General features: G+C 50.0%; 1 protein-coding gene and 1 long non-coding RNA gene across 10 annotated transcripts; one reads left to right on the top strand and one right to left on the bottom strand.

Annotated features, from left to right (window-relative positions):
* Positions 1 to 8634: 8634 nt before the first annotated feature.
* LOC102552617 (uncharacterized) lies at positions 8635 to 13458 on the bottom strand. 4 transcript variants are annotated; one of them, XR_015645611.1, is made up of 4 exons: positions 13345 to 13458; positions 12404 to 12672; positions 11207 to 11267; positions 8635 to 9441 (listed from the first exon to the last, which is right to left on the bottom strand). It is a non-coding gene; the product is annotated as an uncharacterized LOC102552617 (long non-coding RNA). The 4 variants fall into 4 exon arrangements; XR_015645612.1 differs by having other exon boundaries at positions 13257 to 13452; XR_015645610.1 differs by having other exon boundaries at positions 12404 to 12905; positions 13345 to 13440.
* On the top strand, positions 11160 to 23172 carry Tcp11 (t-complex 11). Of its 6 annotated transcripts, none has more exons than XM_087597371.1 (10): positions 11160 to 11302; positions 14028 to 14183; positions 16628 to 16697; positions 18435 to 18555; positions 18937 to 19157; positions 19838 to 19974; positions 20328 to 20542; positions 20654 to 20835; positions 21967 to 22130; positions 22765 to 23172. In XM_087597371.1, exons 2-10 carry the CDS (start codon positions 14063 to 14065, stop codon positions 22995 to 22997), a joined length of 1464 nt encoding a protein of 487 aa, XP_087453497.1. In that variant the 5' UTR covers positions 11160 to 11302; positions 14028 to 14062; the 3' UTR covers positions 22998 to 23172.
* Positions 23173 to 27179: the final 4007 nt, after the last annotated feature.

The following is a 27179-nucleotide window of genomic DNA, read 5'->3' as shown; positions in this document are numbered from 1 at the left end:
AGGCTGGCCTCCGACTCACAGATCCTCCTGCCTCAGCCTTCCGAGTGCTGGGACTAAAGGTGTGTGCCACCACTGCCCGACTCTGAAAACATTTTTATACAGCATGTTACTGGGGGGGAAAAGGTAAGCCCGGGTCCGTGTAGTTTCAGAGGAAAATTTTAGTCTTCATTTGAGTGAGAAATGTAAGAATCAATTCTTTAAAAAAATAAAAATAAAAAAAATCACCCTACTCATCAAAAATGGAATTTCTAAAGAAACTTTGCTTGAATATCATACCAGTTACAAAGATGAGTTGAGGGGGTTGGGGATTTAGCTCAGTGGTAGAGCGCTTGCCTAGCAAGCGCAAGGCCCTGGGTTCGGTCCCCAGCTCCGAAAAAAAAAAAAAGAAAAAAAGAAACAAAGATGAGTTGATTCCAGAAACATATGGCAAATGCACCAGCCATGGGCCCGGCTTTGTTGTAGCGGCTACATAAGATGAGAAAGAATTTGAAAAACAAGTTGGTTTTTTTGTTTTTGTTTTGTTTGTTCCAACTACAAAGGAGCATTGGTGGCTGTGTTTACTCTCCTGTCTCATGAAGGGGAGGGGAAGCAGGGAACAGAGGGGAGAACGGAAGAGAACAAGGAGTCTGGACAGTGGCTCTGTGGGTAAGAGCTCCTCCTAGAGGACCAGGGCTCTGTTCCCAGCACCCATTGGGCAGCTCACAACTGTAACTCCAGTTCCTGGGGATCTGGTGCCCTCTTCTGGCCTCTCTGTGGTACTGTGTGCATGTAGTGGCGATTGCATAGCCAAGCAGGCTAATGTATGAACGTATAAATAAAAAATATGATTATGTTTTTAAGCCAGGCGTGGTGGCATACACCTCTAGTTCCAGTACTTGGGAGGCAGAGGCAGGTGGATCTCTGTGAGTTTGAGGCCAGCCTGGTCTACAGGGTGAGTTCCAGAATAGCCAGGGCTGTTGTATGAGAAACCCTGTCTCAACAAAAAAGACAATAGAACCAGGGGTTGGGGACTTAGCTCAGTGGTAGAGCGCTTGCCTAGGAAGCGCAAGGCCCTGGGTTCGGTCCCCAGCTCCGAAAAAATGAACCAAAAAAAAAAAAAAAAAAAAAAAAAGAAAGGTACTTGGTCTGCTGGGGTCTCCAGCTCCGGGGGGGGGGGAGACAATAGAACCCCCAAAGGATTGTGTTTTTTGGTTGTGAGCCTAGCCTTTAACGGCTGAGCCATCTCTCCAGCCCAGGATTGTGTTTTTCAAAAAGAAAAGTGGGTATGGTGGGGGAAGGGAAGGAAGGAAGGGAGAATAGTAGGAAACACTAGTTTTCTGGCGTTTACCAGCTTCCTGAGAGGGGGAAACAAGACGTCCCTAGGATTGCTTCAGCCTATTTTGGACTTGAAATCTTGCCTTAGCCCCTCTATCCTAACAGCCACCATACCCAGTTGTGAATTTTAAATCTAAAAAAATATCTTCATGTGGGCTAGGGGGATGGCTCATTGGTTAAGAGAGCTTGCTGCCAAGCTAGGCAACCTGAGTTCAATCCCCAGGACCCTTGTGGTTGAGGGACAGACGACTCCTACAATCTGTCCTCTGACCTACATACACACCAGTGAGTGTGCCTGTGTTTGCTGCACACACACATACAGAATAAAAATGTAAGGAAAGCTTTGAGAATAAACGTATAATAAAGACAGTTTCCTACAAACATCGGAAGAATTTTCCAGCAGCAGAATCGCACGGTAGGAAATTGTTAAAGTCCCCCAGATGGGGAAAATGATGCCAGATGAAACTACGGCTCTGCCCAAAAGAACAAGGGGAAAAAAAAAAAACCCACGGGATTTTAAGCCACAGTTTATATCTTTTTCAAAGATAATTGACCACTTAAACCAAAAATGTACGCTGTGTTGTGTGGTTTGAGGTGTGCATATGTAAAAAGTGTAACAATGAAAGGTAAAAGGTCAGGAGGAGAAAGGAATTCATGCTGTAGGAAGACTCTTGTATGCAAAACAGAGGAACAGCGATAAGATGTCTGTCTGTCTGTCTGTCTGTGGTCTGGAGAATTTGGTGGGACAGTGTTTAAGAGTGCTTGCTGCTCTTATAAAGGACCCAAGTTTGGTTCCCAGAAACCAAACTGGGCAGAGTATAACTGCCTATTACTCTGTGTGGCCTCCGTGAGCACCTACAGTCATACTCACACACACACGCGCCCCCCCACAGATGCACACACACATGCACACAATGACGCACACACGTAGATACAGAAATTAAAAATAAAAACTGTTTATTTAAAAAAAAATGGTTGGGTGTACACCTTTAATCCCAGCACTCAGGAGGCAAAGGTAGGCAGATCTCTGTGAGTTCAAGGCTATGCCGTGAAACCCTGTCTAGAAAAACACAAAACAAAAAATATTTTAGGAAGGGTGGTCAGTTAACTGGTATTTTTTTGTAGCTTGTTTTTTTTTTTTTGTTTTTTTTTTTTGTTTTTTTGTTTTTTTGTAGCTTGTTTTTGAGACAAGGTCTCATAGCCCAGGCTGGCTTCAAACTCACTATGTGGGTAGGGGTAGCTTTGAACTTGGGATTCTCCTGTGCTCACAGGCGCCACCATCCTATCCTGTCTGTGTGGCGAGGGCCATCAAACCCCTGGGTTTGTGCCTGCGAGGCAAACACTTTACCTGCCGGGCCATACACCCCAGCCTCAATTCTTCCCAGCTCTAAAAGTAATTTCACTTAATAAAAGAACTTCAAAATATGTGAGGACAAAACTCCAAAAAGAAAATGAGGCTGAAATTACGAATATAAATATGGCAATCATAATAATTGGCTGTGTCAATATTCCTTGATTACTTATATTGAAAGCAAGTAAGTCTCTGGCAGAGTTGGGCGGCACCATCAACTTGACCTCCGTGATCTCACAGACTACTTCATCCAGTGGCAGCAGAAACACAAATACTGTTGAGACTCCCAGAGAACAGTTACCAAAATAGGCCATATTCTTTCCATAAGGCAAGACTCAGTAAATTTAAAAAGATTCAAGTAATAATAAAAAAATGTTTTCTCACCACAATGGAATTAAATTAGACGCTAATAATAAAGGTCCTTGGAAAAATCCCCAAATATCTGGGGACTTGGCTTCCAAATAACTCATGGGTCAAAGGGGAATAGAGAGAGACATTCAAATGTATTTTGAGTGGGTTAAAAACCCAGCATGAAAATTTTGTCACCCAAATCAGTTTTTTAGGGATGTCTTCTGTTTTGGTCTCGTTTCTGTTGCTGTGATAAAAGCATTCTGATTAAATAAAAACAACAAAAAGTCTTAGGAGAGAAAGGTTGATTTTTTTTTTTTTTTTTTTTTTTTTTTTTTTTTTTTTTTAGCTTATAGTTCCAAGTTCTGTACGGTCCATCTTGTGGGGAAGCCAAAGTGGGGGGGACTTAAACAACTCGTCACATTGTTGCTCCAGTCAGCTCAAAGAAACGAGCATACATGTTCTTCCAGTACTCGGCTTTTCTCTACTCGTAAACAGTCTAGGATCCCATGCCTAGGGAATTGTACCACCCATGGTGGACTGTGCCACATCCAGCAAGGCAGTCCTCCACAGACACGTCCTCAGGTCAGCCTGATCTAGGGAATTTCTCATTGGAGGCTAACCTGATCTAGGCAACCCCTCATTGGAGGCCAAGCTGATTTAAGCAATCTCTCATTGAGATTCGTTCCCTAGGTGACTTTAGGTCAAGTTGAAAATTGAAGCTAGGGCCAGGCGTAGTGGTGCTCACCTTTAATCCCAGCACTTGAGAGGCAGAGGTGGTTGGACCTCTGAGTTCAAGGCCAGCCAGGTCTATGTAGAGCGACCCTGTCTCCAAAAACAAAAAAGGAAAGAGAAGTGGTGGTACACATTTTAATCCTGGCACTCCGGGAGCAGAGGCTGGTGGATCTCTGTGAGTTCGAGGCCAGCCTGGCCTACATCTCAAGTTCTAGGACAGCCAGGGCTACAAGATAAGAGGCTGCTAAAAACAATGGGGAAAAAAAACCCCGAAAACCAACTATTGCAACCTCAAAGCAGTAACTTTGGCTTCCACCTGAAAACAGAGAAAAGCAACCATGGCGACCCAGCTACTCAGAAGGCTGAGGCAGGAGGATCACAAGTTTAAGACCTACCTGAGCAGTTAGACCCTGATTCAAAAGAAGGCAGGCATGGTTGCCATGCCTTTAATCCTAGCCCTGGGAAGGGAGAGGTAGGCAGGCCTCTGTGAGGTCCAGGACAGCCTGGTCTACGTAGTTCTGGGCCAGCCAGAGACATAGAGTGAGATGTGCATGCTGGCACGCACTTGGGAGGTTAAGGCAGGGGCTCAAACGAATTCAAGGATACTTGGCGTATAGTGGGTCCCAGTCCAGCATGTGAGGGATTTTTCTCAAAACAAAAATCAAAGCAGCAAATAACAGTAAAACCTGGAATGATTGAGCCCTGTGATCCCAGCACCAGGGAGGCTGAGGCAGGAGGATTGCTGTGAGCTTGAGGCAGGCGTGGGCTTTTAGAGTGAAAACCAAACTCTCCAACAAGTCTTTTTGAAAAGGTAAATGGGGGTTTGGGGATTTAGCTCAGCGGTAGAGCACTTGCCTAGCCAGCGCAAGGCCCTGGGTTCAGTCCCCAGCTCCGAAAAAAAAAAGAAAAAGAAAAAAAGAAAAGGTAAATATTGGAATATTCACTTCACAAAGGAGAACCTGTATGATAAATATAAGAAAGCCTGCTTTATGTCGGACGACAGGGACAGGCAAATTTAAAGCACCGTGAGCAACCACCACATCCTGATGGGGCCACAAGACTGGGGCCCTGAGCCCATGGGACTGGTGTTCTTGAAAGCCAGTTTCAGGAGCGCATGGTGTCTGACACTGGACTCACAAAAACAGCGCAGAGGCAGCTGCCTCTAAGACAAAGTGGCCAGACCTGCTTAACCTGTCGCATGGACCGTGGGATTGTGTGGGACGCATGCATACTAAAGCCACACACACTATCTCCATGGATCTTCATGCCTGCACAGGGATGAATCTAGCCTAGAGGTGGCAGGGGGTGAAGTGTTGGTTGTCTTGGTGCTGTATTAACCAACCTGGGCGTGGAAGAAATAAGAGGGACAATACTGTTCGTGGTGATGGTTACCCAGGTATAATATTGCCAAAGCCCACTTTTGTGTGATGTCACACGTCTGGGATCCCAGCAAGCACACAGGCTGATCTCTGAGTTCAAGGCCAGCCAGGGCTACACGGTAAGACCGTGTCTTAAAACCAACAAAAGGCTAAGAAGCAGGCAGCTGATTCCGCATTCATCCAACTTGTGTCCTGTGCTTAGGGATCAGGGTTTAGTGTAGCTGGAATAAATTAACCTCCCTTTAATAACTTACACATGGGTCCGAGGTAGCGATGGCCTCTTCACAACTTCCAGAAGCCCTGAGTGCAAACACTGGTTCCAACTTAGTAGAGGGATTGACATTTGCACATTGAGGAGAGGGAGGGAGGGAGGGAGAGAGGACAGAGAGGGTCATGTGGGGCTGGAGGGACTCAGTAGTTAAGAATACTAGCTGCTCTTCCAGAGGACCTGAGCTGGGTTCCCAGCACCTATGTCAGGAGGGTCGCAGGTCCCTGTAACTTGGCACTCTCTTCTGGCCCCCTAGGGTAAGCATACATGTGCGTGTACACATACACACGCGTGCACACACACACATACACACACATACACACATTAGGGTAAGCATACACGTACGTATACACACACGCACGTGCGGGTACACACGTGCACACACACATACACACCCTAGGGTAAGCATACATGTGTGTTTGTACACACACACGTACACACATACGCATACACACACATATACACATAGTTAGGGTAAGCATACATGTGCGTTTGTACACACACACTTATACACACATACACGCACGTACATGCACACACACATATACATACACACACACCCTAGGGTAAGCATACACGTGTACACACACACACATACACACACACACACACACACACACCCCTTTTGAGGGAGATGATGAGGCAGGGTCTTGCTGTATACTCTGCTCTACATAGTCCAGGCTGGCCTGGCACTTGAGGTAATCCCCTAGGCCTCTGCCTTAGCCAGAAACTCAATGGGAAATTCCATAGCATGGAATTTGAGGGTGCCCTGGGAGGCCTTGGTGTTTCTTCTGTGTCCCCGTGTCTCTTACCCCCTGCACATCACAGGCTGTAGGAACGTAAGGGCTACACGTGGGTTTCGGGCACCAGCTTATCTGTTGCTTCCTCTGACAATCAGGGTCAGAAAAATTCCTGCCATTCCTCAGCGATCAGCGGACTCAGCCCCATCGATCTTTTGTTCTGCTGGGGGCTGCGGACCCCCCAGCAAGGGCAAACCATTCCAGCCGGCCGCGGCAAGGAGCAGCGGCTTCATCACTCGGCCTGCCTGCGCTACAGACTCTGGGGAGGGAGGGGAGACGGTGCTAGGAAGATTAGAGAAGGCAGTAAAAAGCAGTGTGTGAGAGTGTGTGTCTGTGTGTGTGTGATTATGTGTCTATGTGTGGTATGTGCATATGTGTATGAGTGTGTATTTGTGTATGTGTGTGTGTGATTGTTCTTAAAGATCACTGGCTGAGGTGTGTGGGTGTGTGAATGTATGTGTGAGACTGAGTGTGTGTGAGAGAGAAAATGTATGTGTGTGTGAGTGTGTACATGGTGTGTGTGAGTGTGCATGTATATATATGTGAGTGTGTACATGTGTGTATAAGTGTATGTATGTGAGTGTATGTGCAGGAGTGTATGTGTGTACGTGTGTGTGAATGTGCATGTATGTGAGAATGTGCATATTTGTGTATGTGTGAGTGTATATGTGTATATATTTGCATGTATGTGAATGTGTATGTGCATGAGTGTATTAGTATGCATATAGATGTGTGAGTGAGTATATGTATGTGAATGTGTATGTGAGTGAATGCATGTGTGTGTGTAAGCTCTTGCTACAACTTGCCGGTTCTCTTGTTATGGAAGGGAAAAAGGCCTACAGAAAAAATTGGTGTGTGAGACATCTTCACTATTAGAGAGAGAGAGGGGGGCTGTGGTGGTCAGGGAGGAGCGACAAGGATGGTCAGCCTTTGTCCAGAGAGGACAGCGCTTTTGTTGAGATGATGGGAAAGGCTTGGGTATAGATTAGTGATTACTCAACATTGCAACTTTAATTTATTTAATGTCCCCAAATTGTCCACGCAGGAATGGGTAAAGGGATAAATATTTTACTATTTTACCACAATTAAGAACCCCTACAGCCATGGCCCCCTAACTTCTCAGCCGTTTCTTTTGAGATCAACTTCAAACAGACTGGCCCTCCAATGCCCCGTTCTTTGTCAGCTCATTCCCGAGGCTCTCGGCACAATCTAGATAATTACATTAGACGGGAGTGATTGAAAGCCATCTCTCTCTCCAGCTGGTCTGCGATGCCTTCATCCCTGTCCAGTCAGTCCTGTGTGTCCAGTAGAGTCTCTTTACCGGAGTCGGAAAAACTAAAACACAGCCCCCCCCCCCTCCAGCGGGGCCCTCTCGTAAGGAAATGGGTTCTGTGAAATCCGAAGATTTCGAAAACAAAATTGGTGGCTGGTTATTTGCTTTACAAAGGCCGCCTCCCTCAACAAAAGGGTCTGCTCAAACCGTCCTTTAAGAAGGGAGGCCCTGGAGCATTTAATGATATTATTGGATTAAAATGAAATCCGTGGACCATTCAAGGACACCGAGTTGGAAGTATATGAATGCATTGTACTGTGTGGAGAGGAGTCAGGGTTCTTGACAAATGGACCGTTTGGGCCCGGAGAAACACACGAAGAAAACAAAACGCGTTTTCTTGGCCTAAAATGCTGGTGGCTGTCTGGGAAGTCTTTAAGGGTTTTGTAAGTGATTTAAGACCAGTCAGGCCCCCAAGGCCTGCGACGTGTCCATTTTATGAGAAAGGGCTGGTGTCATATTTAGAGTCAGAGTCATGACTCCTGCTGACCCCTGTCACCTGCCCTAATCAGAATGAGTTTCTGGGACCTGAGCTCACTTCTGTTCTGCCAGGGCACAAAGGAAACAAAAAACAAAAAAACAAAAAAACAAAAAAAAAACCCCAAACCTCTCTGTTGCCAGAAAGCATATTGGGTAGAAATGAGGGACATTATTTATGTCTGCATTAGGTACATTCTGGGGCCCATAAAGGTTTAATTGTCCTTCCAACTTTTTTTTTTTTTTTTTAAACCCACAAAGAGGCTGCCAGTTTTCCCCGGGAGTTGAAAACCAACTGAATATAGTTCTTTGGGAACAGCTTAAGTGTGTAACTCGCGCCCGTGTCCCGGGCACAAGGAGCAATTGTTTTGGGGGACATAGCTTAGAGAACTTTTTCGAGTTGGTGTTTGTGGCTGCTGGGTCGCCGGAGAGAGCGGGATTGGGGGGTAGGAAGGGGGGGGGGAAGCACAGGCTCTCCCGCGACTTTCTCGCTGCCTTCTGCTGCCCCCTAGCGGTCATTCGAGCGGACCTCGGTGTCACAGAGCCCTCCAGGCCTGCTGCTGCCATGCTTTCCCCCCACCCCCATTTCAATTAGGGGTACGCTCTTTCAAATCCAGATTGATCATAAGGGGTAAACCTGCGACTGCACGTTTTAATGGCTTCTCTGGAGAAAAGGCAACAGTGTGTGCAAAAAAAAAAAAAAAAAAAAAAGAATCGCAGAGCCTGAGAGTCGCTCGGAGGTGGTGAGGACCGTTGGGGGCATCCACCGGAGTTGTGTGGGAAATCTGGGCGAAGTGTGCTTACAGGGTCTGGACCCTGCAGAGCCCCTTCAATCTTGTTGAGGAAGCGGGACGTGGTTGCAACTTCCAGGGTCGTCTTTGTCCTGGGCTCGGAGCTTCTCTCTGGGATCCGTCCTGGTTGCCCACCCGCCACACTTCCCTTTGACCCTTAAGGGCCACCTCCAAGCCAATCTTCAGATTACCTCAGCCTTTCTCGCAACCTTGGGGTGGGGGTTGGGGGTCGGGGTCGGTGGAGTGAACCGCACTTGTCAAGAGACTAAGACCAATCGTTTGGACGTGCGGTTTTGTGTGCCGGGGAGGCCCCGGGTGGAGTCTGTCCCAGTTTACACGATTCCAACTGGTTCCATTTAAATGTCCCCCCGCACTGTGTTTACTCATCCCCGCCGCTTCAGCCGGCTGCCTATCTTCCGGTCGGTCCGACTGGCTTGGCCTCTACTTAACTTCAGCCTTTACTGTTCAGCCTATCTTGTTGTTTTCCTTCGGAAGATGTAAATATTTATTTACAGTATTGGCGTTTACTTTTACAAAGTTCTGTGCGCCACACAGCAGACACGCTGGGCTGTGGATCCTTCTCGCAATTCTTTCCATAAACTGGTGGTGACCTTGACCCAGTCCTTTTCCATCCCGTGCTCAGAACCGCTTTAGTAAAATTAGATTTATTTTTATTTTTATTTTATTTTATTTTTTGGCCTTTGGTTTTTACTTCCCCATCCTCACCCAGGATTTCTTTTAAAATTTGAGCTCCCTCATAGCCACGTGGAACCAGTAGGCCACTGGATTTTTTGCTTTTTTGTTTTTTTTTCCAGAACATCTTTGGGGATTAAACAAATTTCAGCCTAATTTGTTCCCTAGGGTAGAAGTACACGAAACTAGATTTACCCAATGAGAATATGGATTCAGCCTCACCCACGCCTGGGAATGGCCAGGGCTTCAGAGGTCTGATGTTTCTTCATTACTTTCTTTCTCCCCCTCCCCAACACCCCCTCTCTTCTCTTTCTTCGACAAGTTCTCATGTAGCCCAGGCTGGCCTCAAACTCTCAAACGTAGCCAAGGATGACCCTGAAATTTTGGACCTCCTGCCTCTACTTCCCAGGGTGCTGGGATTACAGGTGTGAAGTCGGACTGGGGTTGGGCAGAAATATCTAACACCCGGTTCTCAGTCTGGGGTGTTCTCAGTCTGGGGTGTGGGGATGCGTGAGGTACAGAGGTGTGATAATCTGGACAGGTAGCCCTTCCTTCCGGGGAAATTGAAGAGTAGGAGTTGAGTGTTGGAACAGAGGTGAGAGGCCGCTGTGGTGTTACACACCTAGAAGCTAGCACTTGGAAGGCAGGAGTATGAGGATCACCAATTTGGGGGAAGCCTGGGCTACATCTTTAGCAGGAGGCCAGCCAGGGCTACAGAGTGAGACCCAGTCGCAGTGAATAAACAAAATCAGAGATACTAAGACTAGAAGTTGGGCTGGAGAGATGGCTCAGTGGTTAAGAGCCACTGACTGCTCTTCCAAAAGTCCTGAGTTCAATTCCCAGCAACCACATGGTGGCTCACAACCATCTGTAATGGGATCTGATGCCCTCTTCTGGTGTGTCTGAAGACAGCTACAGTGTATTCACATGCACAAAATAAATAAATCGTAAAAAAATAAAAAGACTAGAAGTTAAAAGTCAGATGGTGGGGTTGGGGATTTAGCTCAGTGGTAGAGTGCTTGCCTAGGAAGCGCAAGGCCCTGGGTTCAGTCCCCAGCTCCGAAAAAAAAAGAACCAAAAAAAAAAAAAAAAAAAAAAGTCAGATGGCGCTGTATCTGAAAGTGAAGTCCGACTTTGGTGAAGAGACGCCCACCCTGCCGGCCCCAGGCACTCAGGGGTGGAGACCTGAGGCTCCAACAGGGAGTCTGAGGCCAAGGCGACTGCGCCATGAGTTCAGCCTGAAGCTCAGTCGGGTGAGCTTTGGGGTTGGACAGCCGTGGCAAGCAGGACTTTTCCTTCTCGCCTTAGGCTGGTTGGGGAAATGCCTTGCCTGCCTCTTTGGTTTGTACACTGTAACAGGGTTAAAGTGTTGGGTTAGCAAGGAGGGAGAATCCAGTCACCTTTAGGAGAGTTTAAAGATGGGCTGAGGTAGAAGATAAGCCAGGTAGAACCAGAGACTCGGTTCCACAGACAAAGGGCCTTATAGGAAATCTTATGTGCTTGGGACCCCAGATAAAGACTTGACCTGGGACACCCACCCTTTTCTCTGACCTGCACCCTGCCCCTGACCCTGCCCTCCCCCCCCCCCATTCTCACCAGGTCACTGTATGCCAGTTCTCTTTATGTGTGGACAGACTCAGTGTGACTTCATAAGAAGCCCGTGATCTAGTCAAGATCTTGCCCATCCCTCCTTTTGGTAACGCCTTGAAATCGCTCTCACCTGGCCTCATACGTGGGGACAGTCCAGCAGGACGCCCGCTTTTCTGGGTGATCATATGCATCTGGAATGTAAAAGCGCCCAGTAAATCATTAAGCAGTGAGTCAGTGATTAACTAAGACCCCTGCCCCACCAACCCAGAGGAAGGGGGCCATGTCTCGTTTCTCTAGGCCCTCAACGCTAACTTTTGCCTGGTTGCTTCTGATAGCTATTAAAGATAAGGATCCTACGCCTTGCCTGGCCCTGGGAAAATGCTTCCCTTAGCCTTCCTCGGCCACCTCCAATGCTCCCCTCCTCTTGTGTCAGCCCCACCCCCACCCTGGATGCCCGCTTTTGATATTGCCTCACAACCCTCCAAGAATTCAGATCTTAAAAGTTTTAATTACGTGTGTGTGTGTGTGTGTGTGTGTGTGTGTGTGTGCGCGCGCGCGCGCTCGCGCGCTTGTGGCAGGTCTCTCCTCCATGATAGGAGTCCAGGGGACTGAACTCAGGTAGCCGGGCATGGAAGCTTGCTTCTTGGCCCATTAGTCCATTTTGCTGACCCATGGATTTAAGTATCAAGACCAGCAATTTCATGATTACAGATAAATTCCCAGGGGAATTCGGACATCTGGGGAGATCTTTATAGTAGTGATGTTTTTATCGGGAGGAAAATGGGCTATTATCTAAAAACAAGCACTTTTTTTTCTCTTGACATTAAAATTCCCAGATGGCCAGGCGATGGTGGTAAATGCTTTTAATCCCAGTACTTGGCAAGGCAGAGGCAGGCAGATCTCTGGGAGTTTGAGGCCAGCCTGGTCTACAGAGTGAGTTCCAGGATAGCTGGGGCTACACAGAGAAAACCCATCATGAAAAACAACTTGGAAAAAAAAAATGTATGTGTTGTGTGTGTGTGTGTGTGAATACCTTATGTGACAGGAAACTGTGACGTCATTGCATAGCTTCTGTCCACTTCACAGTTGACCACCCAGAGGGAAATGCCAGGGAGAATGGTGGGGGAGGAAGGAGGCTTTTAGTGTATGTTGGAAATAGTTTGGGTGGTCGGCGCTGAGGCAGTGCTGAGAACCGAATTCAGGGCTACCAACCAAGCTACAGCCTTAAGTCCTTTCAATAAGTCCTACCTTGCAGTGGCCCACGTTTCATTACTAAGCGGCACCCATTGTCTGGCCTTATTTTGTTTTTAAATTTAAGTTGCTTTACCTTTTCCGGAACTGTGTAATCCAAGCCGACCTTGGCCAGTCCGTCCTCTTGCCTCAGCCTCCCGAGTAGCTAGGATGCTGGTTTTTCCAGAGTCAGGGGTTGGAAAACAAACCGCGTAGGTGTCCTGACAACGAAGCTTCCCCTCCAGCACCCACCGGCATTCAGGCATTACAACCATTTGTAACTCCAATGGCGGGAGATCGCACGCCCTCTTCTGACCACCTGGGGTACTGCATGCACGTGATGCATTTACATACATTTTCCGATGACTTCAGAGTAATGAAGAGGCGAGAAAGAATGTGAGAGAGAACACACCATGTTCTCTCCCCAAATCCAGGGTCCGGGTACCTATTCTATTTAAAAGACTTATGTAGGGGTTCGGGAGATGCATCGCACGCATGCCTTGCCCAGCAGGGATGAAGAGGGCGTCTGGTCCTGAGGAACTGGAATTGCAGATGACTGTGATCCACCATGTTGGTGCCGGGAATCGAACCCTGGTCCTCTGGAAGAAAACCAGTGGTCCCTAAAGGCTGAACTATCTCTCCAGGCCTCATCCTCATCCTTTTTAAGATTTTTGAGGTGGGCTGGAGGGATGGCTCAGTGGTTAGAGCACAAACTGCTCTTCCTGAGGTCCTGAGTTCAATTCCCAGCAACCACATGGTGGCTCACAACCATCTGTAATGGGGATCCGATGCCCTCTTCTGGTGTGTCTGAAGACAGCGACAGTGTACTTATATATAATAAATAAATCTTAAAAAAAAAAAAGATTCTGAGGGCTGGAGAGATGGGGCTCAGCCTATCTGAAGCCCCTTCCATCCCCAGCACTGTAGGAACCCATGGTGGTGACTCACACCTGTGACCCCAGCACTCAGGCCGAGACAGGAGGGTCAGCACCCCTGGGCGTGCTCTGCAGGCTACCCCTAAGCCCCAGGTCCTGACACCTAGAATCGGTAGGGATGACCGTCTCCGCCCCGTCTCAGTCTTGCCCTGAGTAGCGGCAGGTGGTTCGTGGTGGGTCTTATACTGGAGAGGCGCATGTGCCCCGTGTTGCCAGGACACCTAAGCGGTTTGTTTTGCAACCCCGGGCGTTCCCACTCCTGCCCCGGTCACAGGGTGGGGGTGTGGAGTGTGTGACAGCATCGACGTGGGGGCTCGGTGGCTCCGCCCAGCTCCCCAGCCCCGCCGCCCCCGCCCCGTCCTCCTAGGTGGTTGAGCCCACACCACCCACCGCTCCGCCTTGCACACCCGCGCCCGAGCCGCCCAGCCAGCCAGAGCGGGCGGGCGGGCAGAGAAGGAAGTGAGCGAAGGGGAAAGAGAGGAGTGGAGAGGGGAAAGGGAGAAAGTGGAGGGGGAGGGCGGAGGATGGGAGAGGCGACTCCTAGGGAGAAGGGGGAAGGGGAGGGGGAAAGGGAGGGGTGGGGAAGGGAGAGGTGGAGGGGCAAGGGGGGAGTGGGGAAGGACGGAGAGGGGTAAAGGTGGGGGGTAGCGTCCGTCCGGGCGTCCGTCGGGCTGAGGGAGGCGTCTGGTGTTAGACGACAGCCGAACTCTGCTGCCTCAGTTTCCTCCCTGCCCCAGTGCTGGTCCTTCTGTCCCCGACGAGCCCCTGTCATTTGTCCCCACCTAGATACCACCACCATCATCATCATCACCACCACCAGGATGCCAGACTTGAAGGAGAGGGCGGCCAGGAAGGAGCCCGGCGCGGCAGAGAGCGCCTCCCGTGAATCCCGCGGGGGAAACACCCGGGAGAGCGCGAGCAGCGCCCAGGGGCACCGATCGCGTAGGTTCAACCGTCGCTCGAGCACGGCCGCCCTCACCCCAGGGTCCGCGCAGGGGCGCGGGGTACAGACGGCGCCACGAGCTCCCGTGGGCCACGGAGGACTGCGGACCGGCCTGACCTCCCGGTGTCCCCAGCCCTCCGCCCGAGCGAAGCTCCCCTCGGTCACGCGTGGGGCACCGCTTCCGCCATCCCCGGGAAAGGGCCACTTCGGCGCGACCCCGATCTCGCACAGGCTAGGTATCTGCTTGAGGCAGGGTCCCCAAGTGCGGGGACTGCAGGTCTGGACCACCCCTTCCCCTCGGTTCAAATGCTCCCGCGCAAGCGTTGCCATGGATTTCCTGCGATGCTCGACAGTTAGTCTGCCCCCTGTGGCCACAAGGGGTCACTGCTGCTTAATGCAGTGACTTGAGACAAGCCCCAGGTGTAGGGGGTGGGGTGGGGGGTGGGGTGGTTAGGGGTGGGGCTGTGCACCCGAATAGGATCCCGGCCGGAGTGGGGTTCAGGAAGTGCTGCTGCTGCTGCTGCTCCTCCTTTGGGAACCCCAGTTCTTACAATGGTTGGTTGCATCCATAGGTAAAATGACTCCTGAGTATATAATCCAATTCCTTTTGAAAAACCTTGGAACTGTGTATATTAGGCTGGCTTTGTTGTCTTGCAGTTTTATTTTTTGGGGCGGGGGGGGCGATCTGGATTTTAAAGAAAAAAATTTTTTAAGATTTATTTATTATGTACACAGAGTTCCACCTGCATGTAAGAGGGCACCAGATCTCATTATCGGTGGTTTTGAGCCACCATGTGGTTGCTGGGAATTGAACTCATGGCCTCTGGGAGAGCAAACCGTGCTCTTAACCTCTGAGCCATCTCTCCAGCCCAATCTTAAAGAATTTTATAGCCACACTTTATCTCTACTTTTTGAGCCCTCCTAGTTTACGTCTGGAGCTTGGCCCGGAGTGCTCTGGGTGGAATTTCTGGATGCTTCCTTGCAGCTGGAGGGTTCTTGAGGAGCCCCTGTGGCTTCGAAGGTTTCCTTTCACCTCGTTTGTGTACAGATTTGTGTCATTACCGGCTGTTTCGGCTGGGTTAATGAAGGGCTGCATAAGTGCGGGGTAGAGCAGGGGCGGTTCACGCTTGTTTTTATAAAAAGGTTTGTTTGCTTTTGTGTGAGCGGATGCCTTGCCTGCAGGTCTGTCTGTGCACCTTGTGTGTTCAGGGTCAGAAGAGGTGTCGGGGGGCCCTGAAACTGGAGTTACAGATGTCTGTGAGCCAGGGATGGCACCCGGTTCTGAGGAAAAGGCAGCCAGTGGTTTCACAGTAGGAAAATTCTGCCTTTCCAGGCTTGTGGAGGCATCTGAGTAGTTAAAGCTCTCTACCTACCCAGGCAGCCATGTGACGGTGGGAGGAGGGAACCTTCCTCTGGCCTCCTCACACGCACTGTGGTGTGCAATAGTAGTAACTTTTTTATTATTTTAGTCATATGAGCACACGGTAGCTGTCCTCAGACGCACCAGAAGAGGGCATCGGGTCCCATTACAGATGGTTGTGAGCCACCATGTGGTTGCTGTGGGAATTGAACTCAGGACCTCTGGAAGAGCAGCCAGTGCTCTTAACCATTGAGCCAGCTCTCCAGCCCAGAACATTAATTTAAAAAGACATATTTACAGAAGTAGTATGGCCGGCCGGCTGTCATCCTGAGCCCCCACTTAGCGTTCCTGGTTTGACTTTTATAGGCCTAGATGTGTATGGTTGTTAAGTAAAATTTTCTCCTTGTCCATACTTGACAGCACAGAATCGGCAGACTGTGATCTTTCTTAAAATCTTCTTGGAAATTTTACTAATCTGTGAAATCCTAAACTCTGGCAACTACTGTCTTAGAAAAGCAAATAACTTTGGTTCTCTGTCGGAAAGTAAGACTCATCAGTTGAAAAGCTGCTCAATAAACAAGTGTTTATTTTTGCAAACCACAAATTGTTTCTTTGTAGCAGCTTTAAGCAGCCTTTTAAAGACTGTTATTTTTTTTTTAAAAAAGACTAAAGTGTATGTTTTTTTTTTTTTTAAAGACTAAATGTATTACCATGAGTACACTGTCACTGTCTTCACCAGAAGAGGGCATTGGTCCCATTACAGATGGTTGTGAGCCACCATGTGGTTGCTGGGATTTGAACTCAGGACCTCTGGAAGAGCAGTCAGTGCTCTAACCACTGAGCCATCTCTCTAGCCCAACAGCTTTAACTTTGAATTGGCTTCATTCTGTGCCTTCCTGAACTAGCCTTAGCCTTCATGCTGTCGGACTCCTCTGAGCATGTCTAGCCTGCCCCTGGGGGGCATACAAGTGACAGGTGGAGCGGACTCTGAGATAACCTGGGGGGCCTACAGGCGAGTGACCCTGAGGAAATTAAGACTGGTGTGGGTCGATAACTGTCCACCAGAAGTCCTTCCCGTTACAGGTCTGACGGAGAGAGTCCACGATGCTTCCAAGCTGGATTGCCACTTGGAAGATAGGAAATCGGCAAGCAGGTATCGGCTGTTAGTTTTCTGCCTTTGACTCCCTGACATCGTTATTTAGCACTGAAGGATTCTGGGGACTGGGAAGGTGGCTCAGGGAGGCTGACACTGTTGCCAAGCCTGACATCCTGAGTTTAATCCCACATGCCCTTCCCCAATCAACGGACAAATCAACGGTTATTCAAGATAAACTCAGCGCTGCATGGCAGCATTCGCACACCTGTAGCCCCAGTGCTGGGAGGCAGAGGCAGGCAGATCTCTGAGCTGGAAACCAGCCTGGTCTACGAGGTGAGCTGCAGGCCAGACAGGGCCACACAGGGAGACCCCACCTTAAACAAGCAAAGAGAACAACTCAAATAAATATATGTCTCCTTGATGAGCTGTGTTGATGGCCACGGTTCCTATTTTGATGATTAAAATCTCTTTGGTGCTACTTATAATGACTTAAAATCCACAGCCCAAATACAGGATGCCTTTGGCCCGCCTTAATGTTTAAAACCAGTCTCTACATGGCCTCTTTGGGTTGAAAAGATTCTCCTTTCTATATTGAATGGCTCTGTCTTTCTGTCTCTATCCTTAGACAGGATCTTTCACAGTCCAGGATGCCTCCTGAGTGTGGAGATTAGATTTTTGTTCGTTTGGGTTTTTGTTTTATTTTGATTTGGGACAGGGTCTCTCTGTGTAGCCCTGGTGGTTCTAGAACTCACTCTGTAGACCAGGCTGGCCTTGAAACCACAGAGATCCCTCTGCCCCCTGAGCACTGGGACTCAAGGTGTGCACCGCCACCACCCGGCTTTTAATTTTTTTTTAAAGGATTTATTAAATGTATGTGAGTACACTGTAGCTGTCTTCACACACACAGAAGAGGGCATCGGATCCCATTACTACAGATGGTTGTGAGCCTCCATGCGGTTGCTGGGATTTGAACTCAGGACCTCTGGAAGAGCAGTCAGTGCTCTTAACCTCTGAGCCATCTCCAGTCCTGTTATTTTAATTTTTTTTTAAGGCTTAACAAAGAGCGATAACAAAATGTAGGCTTTGAGACTGGGGAGATGATAATGCTCTCAGCATAAAAATTCCCGAGGAAGAGGTAGAGGGAAGCATTTTTTTGAGACAATTTTATACTTGTGTGGATGTGTGTGTGTGTGTGTGTGTGTGTGTGTGTGACTGTGTATGTGTGTGTGTGTGTGTCTGTGTGTGTGTATGTGTGTGTGTGTGTGTGTATGTGTATGTGTGTGTGTGTGTGTATGTGTATGTGTGTATGTGTGTGTGACTGTGTATGTGTGTGTGTCTGTGTGTGTGTAGCCCTCACTGATCTTCTATATAGACCAGTCTGGTCTGGAACTCAGAGATCCTCCTGCCTCTCTGCCTCCTGGGTGCTGGGAAGCCATCACCCTGACCTGAGTCATATTTTTAAAGCCTGACTGTTTTGAAGATGTTTTTTTTACATTCAATTGTTGTCAAAAAAAAAAAAAAAAGAAAGAAAAAAATATTTTCCTGACTTTTATGAGAGAAAATGACGGCTCCATGCACACGCGCGCGCACACACACACGCAGGAAGCAGGTCACACTTGTAGGCGAGACTCACGCTGGACCAGGGGGACCTTGGCATCCCACCCGGCCCACAGCAAGCGGTGCTGAGCTCTGCGTGCGTTACTCCTGGTGTTGTCTTTGCGGGGCTTAGATTCTGAGCCTGGGGTGGTTTCTCCGGCTCTGGTTGGGTGATCTGTGCGTTTGACTCCCTCGTAGCCTGGAAAGCAGAGGCAAGGAGGTCATGCCCAGTGACTTCTGGGACCATCTGAAAGAACAGCTGTCAGCTGTGCCCCCCGACTTCAGCTGTGCCCTCGAGCTTCTGAAGGAGATCAAAGAGGTGAGGGGGCCACGGTCCCGGGCGGACGGAAGGTTCCGGAGACCTGTGTGAGGCCGCCCAGCGGCTAGTGACCACAGAACCCTAATTGCCAAGGTGGCTTAGACAGAAGTCTTGCCCAGGGGTTCAGGGAAGGGTCTGGTGTTATAGATAGGGTGTGAGCGCCTTGTGGGTGCTGGGAACTTAACCAAGGCACTCCTAGCTGCTGAGCCTTGTCCCCAGCTCTGTCTGTGTCCCACGTGCTCAGTGGAGTCCTTGGCTTTATTAATCTCTTTCTCTGACTCTGCGACCTAAGAAGACAGGGGCTGGGGTTTGGGTAAAGGACTGAGGCCTGGGGAGAATGTAGGACAGAGCTTAGGATGTACTCGGCGACTCACCCGGCAGATCCTGCTGTCCCTGCTGCTGCCGAGGCAGAGCCGCCTGAGGAACGAGATCGAGGAAGCGCTGGACATGGAGTTCCTCCATCAGCAAGCTGACCGTGGCGACTTGAACGTCTCCTACCTGTCCAAGTACATCCTCAACATGATGGTCTTGCTGTGTGCGCCGGTCCGCGACGAAGCTGTGCAGAGACTTGAAAACATTTCGGATCCCGTCCGGCTGCTGAGGTGAGGAGACGCTAAGTTTGCAGTTGTGCGACCCTTCTCTGGCCTGAGCTGGGAAGGGCTAAGCAGACCCCGGGCGGCCATTGTCTATACTGTTTTCTTGCCTCCCCCTTGGCCTGTTGGTTCTCACTTCTTCCAAAAAGGACCTTTGGGTCAACCTTATCTCCACAGCACCCTTTGCTTTGTATAAGCCTCTTCAGTAGGGCAGAGTTCTGAGGCGTGAAAAGACTCCTTCCCAGCTCCTCTCTGGTCTTGGTTCACATGAACTGTAAGGGACAGTGGCGGGCCCCCTTCTGTTTTATGGCCATGTGGAGTTTGGGAAGTGGCGTTCACACGTTAAAATTCAAAGACAACACCCGCTCCTCGCCTGAATGGAGGAGGGTGGCATCACTTAGAACTCTGCCTTCTGCTCACAGGGCCCTGTAGCCCTCGCTGGGACTCAGAACATGTCCCTCCTTGGCTCTCCCAGTTGAGGGGGGGGCTCCATTGTGCACCACCACACCCAGCTCTCTGCAGAAAGGGCCCTGGGTCTTTCCTACGTGCCACAGGCTCGAGGTGGGCCCTGTCTCGGCTGCAAGTCCTTCCGCGCCTGGAGGAGACACAGCTCTGCGTTGAGTTCCTTTACAGGCTCTGGAGCCCTGTGCCTCAGTTGTCCCTCTGTGGCTGTTCCCTTTCTGCGACAGGGGGATCTTTCAGGTCCTGGGACAGATGAAAATGGACATGGTGAACTACACTATCCAGAGCCTCCAGCCCCAGCTGCAGGAGCACTCCATCCAGTTTGAGCGGGCTCAGTTCCAGGAGCGCCTCAACAAAGATCCCAGTATGTACTATGGCGTGAGGAGAGAGAGGGTGGAAGGGGGCCTTGTACCTGACTTCAGGAAGGGCTGTTCTCCCTCTGCCTCTTCAGGGAGGATGTTCTTCTTCACCCAGTGGGGGGCAGGGGTGGGAGAGGCCGACTGATTGATTAACCCGGAGCACAGACTTTTCACACTTGGACGTAGCGATTTACTTTAGTTTCTTTGTGAAACTTCGTTTCTTTGCGATTACTTAGTTTCTTTCTTTTCAGCCTTGGCAGTCTTAAAAACTTGAGTTTTCAGGCCGACCCCAGACTTGCAGCATTGCTGCTGTGTCAGCCGCATGGGACCCTCACACGCTGCGCTCCTCTCGTTGCAGGCCTCCTCAACCACACCACGAAGTGGCTCACCCAAGCAGCTACACAGCTCATCGCCCCCTCTGGGAGTTGCTATGACATACAGGACCCCTCCAGCTCGTCGGGGCCGTCTCCCAGTGATATAGCCATCCCGGAGCCTCTCAGCCCCGCAATGGTGCTGTCTCAGGGGTTCCTGAACCTTCTCACCTGGGACCCCGAGAATGAAGAGTTTCCTGAGGTAGAGATGTGGGAAGGGGGCATTTCCTCATTTCTTGTCTTGAGCTTTTGCCAGAAAGCCTGATGGCTGATGGCCTCCTCCTCCTCCCCCGCTCCTCCCCCTGCTCCTTAGACCCTGCTGGCGGACAGATCCCGGCTGCAGGAGCTGGAGTCGCAGCAGAACCAGCTAACCATCCTTGCCTCCGTCTTGTTGGTGGCCAGTAGCTTCTCTGGCAGTGTTCTTTTTGGCTCACCTCAGTTTGTGGACAGGTTGAAACGAATCACTAAGTCCCTGGTGGAGGATTTCAACTCCAGGTGAGCGGTGGTGGTGGGCATCTTTTTTTAAAGGAAGGAGCTGGGGAAGCGGTTTTGTTGGTAAGGTAAGGAGTTTTTTTGAGCAAGCGTGGAGGCCTGGCTGTGCCCCCAGCATACTCAGCAAGAGCCAGGCCCACTGTGGTCCCGCACGCCTTTAATCCTAGCCCTCAGGAATCGGGGACACGGAGATCTGTAAGTTCAAGGCCAGCTCGGACTTTGTAGAGACTGTCTCCAAATAGCAAGAAGCCGGGCATGGGGGTGGTGCATGTCTGTGACTCCAACGCTTTTGCGGAGGGTCTGGGTAGGTTCGGGGGTGGTGGCTCAGCTAGCCCAGCCAACATTTGAATTCCAGGTTCAGAGAGAGAGTAGAGAGCTACGAGGAAGACACCGGCCTCCAGTCCATATGATACCTGTGTGTGTGTGTGTGGGGGGGGGTATGTGTATGTATGTGTGTGTGTGTGTGTGTGTGTGTGTGTGTGTGGTGTGTGGGTATGTGTATGTATGTGTGTGTGTGTATGTGTGTGTGTATGTATGTGTGTGTATGTGTGTATGTATGTGTGTGTGTTTGTGTGTGTGTGTGGTGTGTGGGTATGTGTATGTATGTGTGTGTGTGTGTGTGTGGTGTGTGGGTATGTGTATGTATGTGTGTGTGTGTGTGTGTGGTGTGTGGGTATGTGTATGTATGTGTGTGTGTGTGTGTGTGGTGTGTGGGTATGTGTATGTATGTGTGTGTGTGTGTGTGGTGTGTGGGTATGTGTATGTATGTGTGTGTGTGGGGGGGGGGGGTATGTGTATGTATGTGTGTGTGTGTGTGTGTGTGGTGTGTGGGTATGTGTATGTATGTGTGTGTGTATGTGTGTGTGTATGTATGTGTGTGTGTGTGTGTGTGTGTTTGTGTGTGTGTGCGTGCGCGTGCACGCCCTAGGGAGAGCCAGGCTGTCCTGAAGAGCTGGGAGCTCTTCGCCAAGCTTCAGTATAGAGCGCTGCTTGCAGAGTTAGCCGGTGTGTTCGGAGGGAATCACAAGGAGGCAGAATCTGCCTGTCATCAGGGTTTTTGCAGTTCTCTGGAGGCAGTAGCTTCCCTCCTGTCATCCTACAGAAGGGTGCCAGCTTCCCTCTGTTGTGGTCTAGGCCGGAGGAAGTGATGCAGACCGTGAGCGATCAGGTGACCGAGGAAATTCACCAGAGTCTCAAGAATATGGGCCTGTCCCCTCTGAGCAGCGAGAACACAGACTCCCTCATAGGGCAGCTCCAGAACATTGCCAAAAAGGAAAACTGTGTCCGCAGCGTCATTGGTGAGCGCGCCCGTGTTGTGCAGATGCTGGAGGGAGAGGACCTGGGCAGGTTTTCCAGTTGAAACCGCATTCCTTTTCCAGCCACAGGTGGACTCTGGTCCTATGGGAGGGAGGTCTGCATGGGGAACCCTGCCCACCTACCCTAGATAAGGCACTCATGGCTTCTGATGAGTCTCTGTGACATCCACACCCACCTACCGGCAAGGAACCAGCTCCATCAGTTTAAGAGAGCGTGTTTCTGTAGTGTAGGCCCCAGCCCTGTGCTGGGACTTGAACCTGTCCCCAGCTTTAAGCAACTGAGAGTATCAATTGAAGTGTTCCTTAACATCAGACCCTTGATCTAATGGTGGAGCCCAGGTTAGCCTGGGATACCACATGCATCTCAGACTGGCCTTACTCTCAGCTTTCCCCCTGCCTCTGCCTCTGCCTCTTGGGTGCTCGGATCACAGGTGTGAGTTAGCCACACCCGGATACCAAACAGTCTGGTGTGCTTGGGAGGCTCAGTAACAGAACGCCTGAGAGAACTAGAATTCAGACCCCCCTACCCCCCTCTGTGAGTGACCCGGACAGTGGGCGGGTGGCCCAATCCCAGCTGCTCCAGTTGATGCAGTCGTCGCCTCCTGCTCGCCCACAGACCAGCGGATCCACTTGTTCCTCAAGTGCTGCTTTGTCCTGGGTGTGCAGCGATCTCTCTTGGACCTCCCCGGGGGCCTCAGTCTGATCGAAGCAGAGTTAGCAGAACTGGGCCAGAAGTTTGTGAGCCTGACCCACCACAACCAGCAGGTTTTTGCCCCTTACTACACCGAGATCTTAAAAACCCTCATCAACCCAGTCCAGACCCTCACCACAAAAGTCGGTTCCCTCTGATGGCATCGGCTCGGAGCCCTGGCACCTCAGACCCAGGGGATGACGTCACCAGTGAGCAGCAGAGCAGTGGGTCCCCTCTGCCCCACCCCCGGACAGCCAGCACCCTGGGGCTGTAGGGACCAAACATGTAAACAACCGGCCCAAACCCGCTCCATAATAAACTTCCAAACTGCAAGCTGACAGCCGTTCTTCTTTGATGCGGTGGAGGCCAGACTCCATGACCCGGTGACTCTGCAGTACTCCTCTCTCTGGCCACGTGACGCCCCCCCTCACCCCCACAGTTGTGCACAGACAACAGCCAACACGCTAGGGCGCTCTGGTTAGGGTCAGCTTCCCTGGAGCCTCCATGTTAACCTGGAGGGTTTAGGTGCCACAGCAGGAGGTCAGGGGATGGGGGGGGGCAGCCTCTTCCAGAGCAAGCACTGGAGGGACCTGATGTTGGCTTCAAGCAACCGCCATAGCCAGCAGCCCCTGCTGTTCTTGGCTCAACTCCTCAGGTTATTTAGAGTTCGGGCTGGGACCCTTGGATCTGCTTAGCCCTGGTCCAGTTCTTCTGTGCTCTTAGCAATGGAACACCCACCCCGAGAGACAGGCCACACACGTGTGTGTTCAGATGGGAGCAGACTTGGTCTCTCTCTGCCAGCGTAGGTGGTTTGGGTGGTGACTGTACCTTGTCCCAGACCGACATCAAGTGTGGGACTCTGTAGGAAGGACCTGGGCTCGCACCTACTGTCATGGCTGGTTGCAGCACACCGTGTGGGTACAGACTCGGGGCTGATGAGCGACTTGCTTCCGTGTTGCCATTGAAGTCCGGAGTAACCCAAACAGTAGAAGTTCTGAAATGATTTTTCCTTGTTCTATGTGGAGGAGGCAGGAACCCCATCCTTACGTAGAGAAAGCACTGCTCAAACTCGCCCATGGGTCTGAGGGTAATTCCGTTTGTTCGTTTGTTTGTTTGAAGCCCGGGTCTCACGATGTAGCCCTGGCTATCCTGGAACTCACTCCGTAGACCAGGCTGGCCTTGAACTCCTCTGCCTCCCGAGTGCTGGGATTAAAGGCTTGAGGGCGTCTTAAATTTTTTTTTGTGTTTGTTTTCAGTCGTGATAAATACAAAGTCTCTTCATGAGAGGTTATTTCCTTTCATTCTGAATGTGCACAAGTATCGTGACTTTACACTTGATCTTAGCCAAAAGGCCGAGAAGCGATGTATCGTGACTTTAGATCCAGTTTCATTACCACAAAAAAGAAATACCAGTAGCCAGTCACCCCCTTTTCTCTTTCCTTCAAACCAGGTGACTGTGACTCCACTGCCTTGTCTCAATGCGACTTAAGCATTAATCTATTTAAACATTTTTTTAAAGACTTATGTGGGTGACCGGATTAATCTATTTAAACATTTTAAGACTTATGTGGGTGACTGGTGTGTCTGCATGACGTGTGTACACCAAGCACATGCAGTACCCATAGAGGCCAGAAGAGGGTGACAAACGTCTAGAAATGGGGTCACCAATGGTCGTGAGCTGCTGTGTAGGTGCCAGGAACTGAACTCAGGTCCCCTGCAAGAGGAGGGACTGCTCTTAACCACTGAGCCATCGCCCCAGACCCTGTATAAATATATTATATAAATGGCGCTCATGTTTAGAAGCAGAGCATGTAGTTTTTTGGTCGGTTTCTTTCACAAAAATTTTTTTTTCTTTTTCTAAAGATGTCATTAGTGCCCAGGCTGGCCTTGAACTTGCAGTCATGCCTCAGGTTCCAGGGTGCTAGGACTCTACCTCGCCAAGCACTTGTGTATGATGTTTTCCCCAGGTTATCGTTCCTTCCGGATGGCTGGTTTGGAACGCCAGCCATGTGGCAGTGCCACATCTGCCTTGCCGACCATCAGCTGTCGGGCGTGGTGGTAGCCTTCTGTAGCTTCTGTGAATGCTACCACCAGGAGTCTTGTGTGGCACCATATATTTTATCCCTTGATTTGAGTCTCTGCAAACTTGTCATCCTGCAGGGGGCTACTGTCGCACGACCAGTCCATGTTTAATTCATTAAGGACCGAAAGCATGGATTGGTGTGTGGGGACCGGAGGTGAGGCAGGTTTGTTCTCCTGGGTGGACACATCATTCTAGGACACATCATTCTGTTGAAGCGACCGCTGGATCTCTAGCCATGCTGTCAAAAAGAGAACCAACCGGCTCTTTGGAAGACTGAGGCAGGAGAATAGCTTCAGGCCAAGGACAGCCTGGGTTTGTATCCAGGCCCAATCTCAAAAAAGAAGACACGGTGCACGTAAGTGTTTGTTTTTGGCTCTTCTAGTCTAGTGGTCTGCAAGCCTGCCCTTACGTCAGTAAACTACCACTTTGATTCTATAGCTTTGTGGCTAACCTTTGAAACTGGGAAGTACGTGTCTCCTCCCTGGCCTCTCTTTAGGGTTACTATGGTCATCTCCTGCATTTTGACACGATATTTTAGCATTGGCCTGTCCACTTTTGTTAAAGGTAGTTGGGAATATCTTTACATTTTATTTAATTAAAAAAAAAAAACGCACGTGGGCGCTGGAGAGATGGCTCAGTGGTTAGGAGCACACTGGCTGCTCTCCCTGAGGCCCTGGGTTCAATTTCCAGCCACCCACATGGCGGATCACAGCTGTCTGTAAACCAGGGGATCTGACATCCACTCACAGACACCTGCAGGTGACACCCTCACACAGACATACGTGCAGGCAAAACACACACACACACACACACACACACACACACACACACAAAAAATAAATCATTAAAAATGATGTGTAGGCATTTTACATGCATGTATGTATGTACCCCATATACATGAAGTGTCCATTGAGGTAGGTAGAAGGCATCCGATCCCCTGAAACAGGGGCCGCAGATGGCTGTGAGCCATGGGAATTGAACTCAGGACCTCTGGAAGAGTAGTTGGGTGCTCTTAACCGCTGAGCCACCTCTCCAGCCCGACATCTGACAGTCTTTAGAGTACAGATGTCACATGTCCTCGACTCTGGTTGTCCCGAAGTGCTTCTCCTGTGCGGCTGTGAACAGAACTTGGTAACTTCTGCTCACTTGGTAACGTATAGAGATAAGCCCGTCCATCTTGTTCACGAGGGCCTTGCTGGATCAGGCGCACTTTCTGGTATGGGTGGGAACTGGCATTTTTCTTTTTCTACCCAGGCTCATGTGGACATCAAGAATAAACATTTGTCGTTTTCCTTTCCAGTTTGACTCTATCTTGCTTTCTTGCCTAGTGAATCAGGTTAGGGCTTTGTAGTCGGATGCTGAGATGTGGTAGAACACAGACACCCTTTCCTTATTCCTAACTGGGGGAGAGGAGGCCTTCTGGCCATTTTGTTTTATCTTGTTTTTTTTTTTTTTTTTTTTTTTTTTTGGAGCTGGGGACCGAACCCAGGGCCTTGCGCTTCCTAAGCAAGCGCTCTACCACTGAGCTAAATCCCCAACCCCTTTATCTTGTTTTTTGAAGATAGGGTTTCTCTGTGTAGCTTTGGCTGTCCTAGGTCTAGCTCTGTAGACAGGCTGGTCTAGAACTTAAGAGATCTGCCTGCCTGGGTGCTGAGACTAAAGGCATGTGCTAGTCCCATCCCGGTGGCCGCCATTAGCTTTTTCACTATTGAGTCTGACTGCCGGCTAGCTTTACATCAACTTGACACAAGCTACACTCATTTGGGAAGAGGGCACCTTGGTTGAGAAAGTGCCTCTACCAGACAGGCCAGCGGGGCATTTTCTTGATGACTGATGGATTCGGTATACCCAGCGTTGGCTCACGGACCTGTAACATGTGAATTGGGTATAGTGTGTACACTTCTCCCTACGAGGGCCGCAGGGGCGTTAGCCTGTTTATTTCTCATCCTGGTTACCAGGATTTTGAATAATGTCTTTCAAAAGGCCTGGTGGCCGCCCACTGTACCACCGAGAGGTTTCAAGGACATGCCATTGGAGGGCCGTGGGTGGCTTTGACTCTCCCTGTGTCAGAGAAGAGACTGGGGAACTTTAGCAGAAATCTGCCTCTGCGATATTGGTGTTTCCTCTCCTCTCTGTCTTGTTGAACTTTCTCGAAGATGGCTCTATTGTCTGTCATTGACTCTAAACTTTTCCTGTTTTGGTTTCACTACTCTGCCCTCTCTCATTTTGCTTTGGGCTTCTTTGCCCTGGAAGACCT

Source organism: Rattus norvegicus, chromosome 20 (assembly GCF_021556685.1).
Source record: "Rattus norvegicus strain SHRSP/BbbUtx chromosome 20, alternate assembly SHRSP_T2T, whole genome shotgun sequence".
NCBI classification, from domain to species: domain Eukaryota; kingdom Metazoa; phylum Chordata; class Mammalia; order Rodentia; family Muridae; genus Rattus; species Rattus norvegicus.
Note: the sequence above shows the minus strand (reverse complement) of the source record. Positions and strands in the feature narration are given on the sequence as shown.

What these genes read in the sequence shown, in the direction of transcription:
- Tcp11 (XM_087597374.1), top strand. Translation starts at nt 14,063, where the DNA reads ATGCCAGACTTGAAGGAGAGGGCGGCCAGGAAGGAGCCCGGCGCGGCA. An exon ending in GATAGGAAATCGGCAAGCAG is followed by an intron (nt 16,698 to 18,434) that starts GTATCGGCTGTT and finishes ACTCCCTCGTAG; the next exon opens with CCTGGAAAGCAGAGGCAAGG. An exon ending in GATCCCGTCCGGCTGCTGAG is followed by an intron (nt 19,158 to 19,837) that starts GTGAGGAGACGC and finishes TTTCTGCGACAG; the next exon opens with GGGGATCTTTCAGGTCCTGG.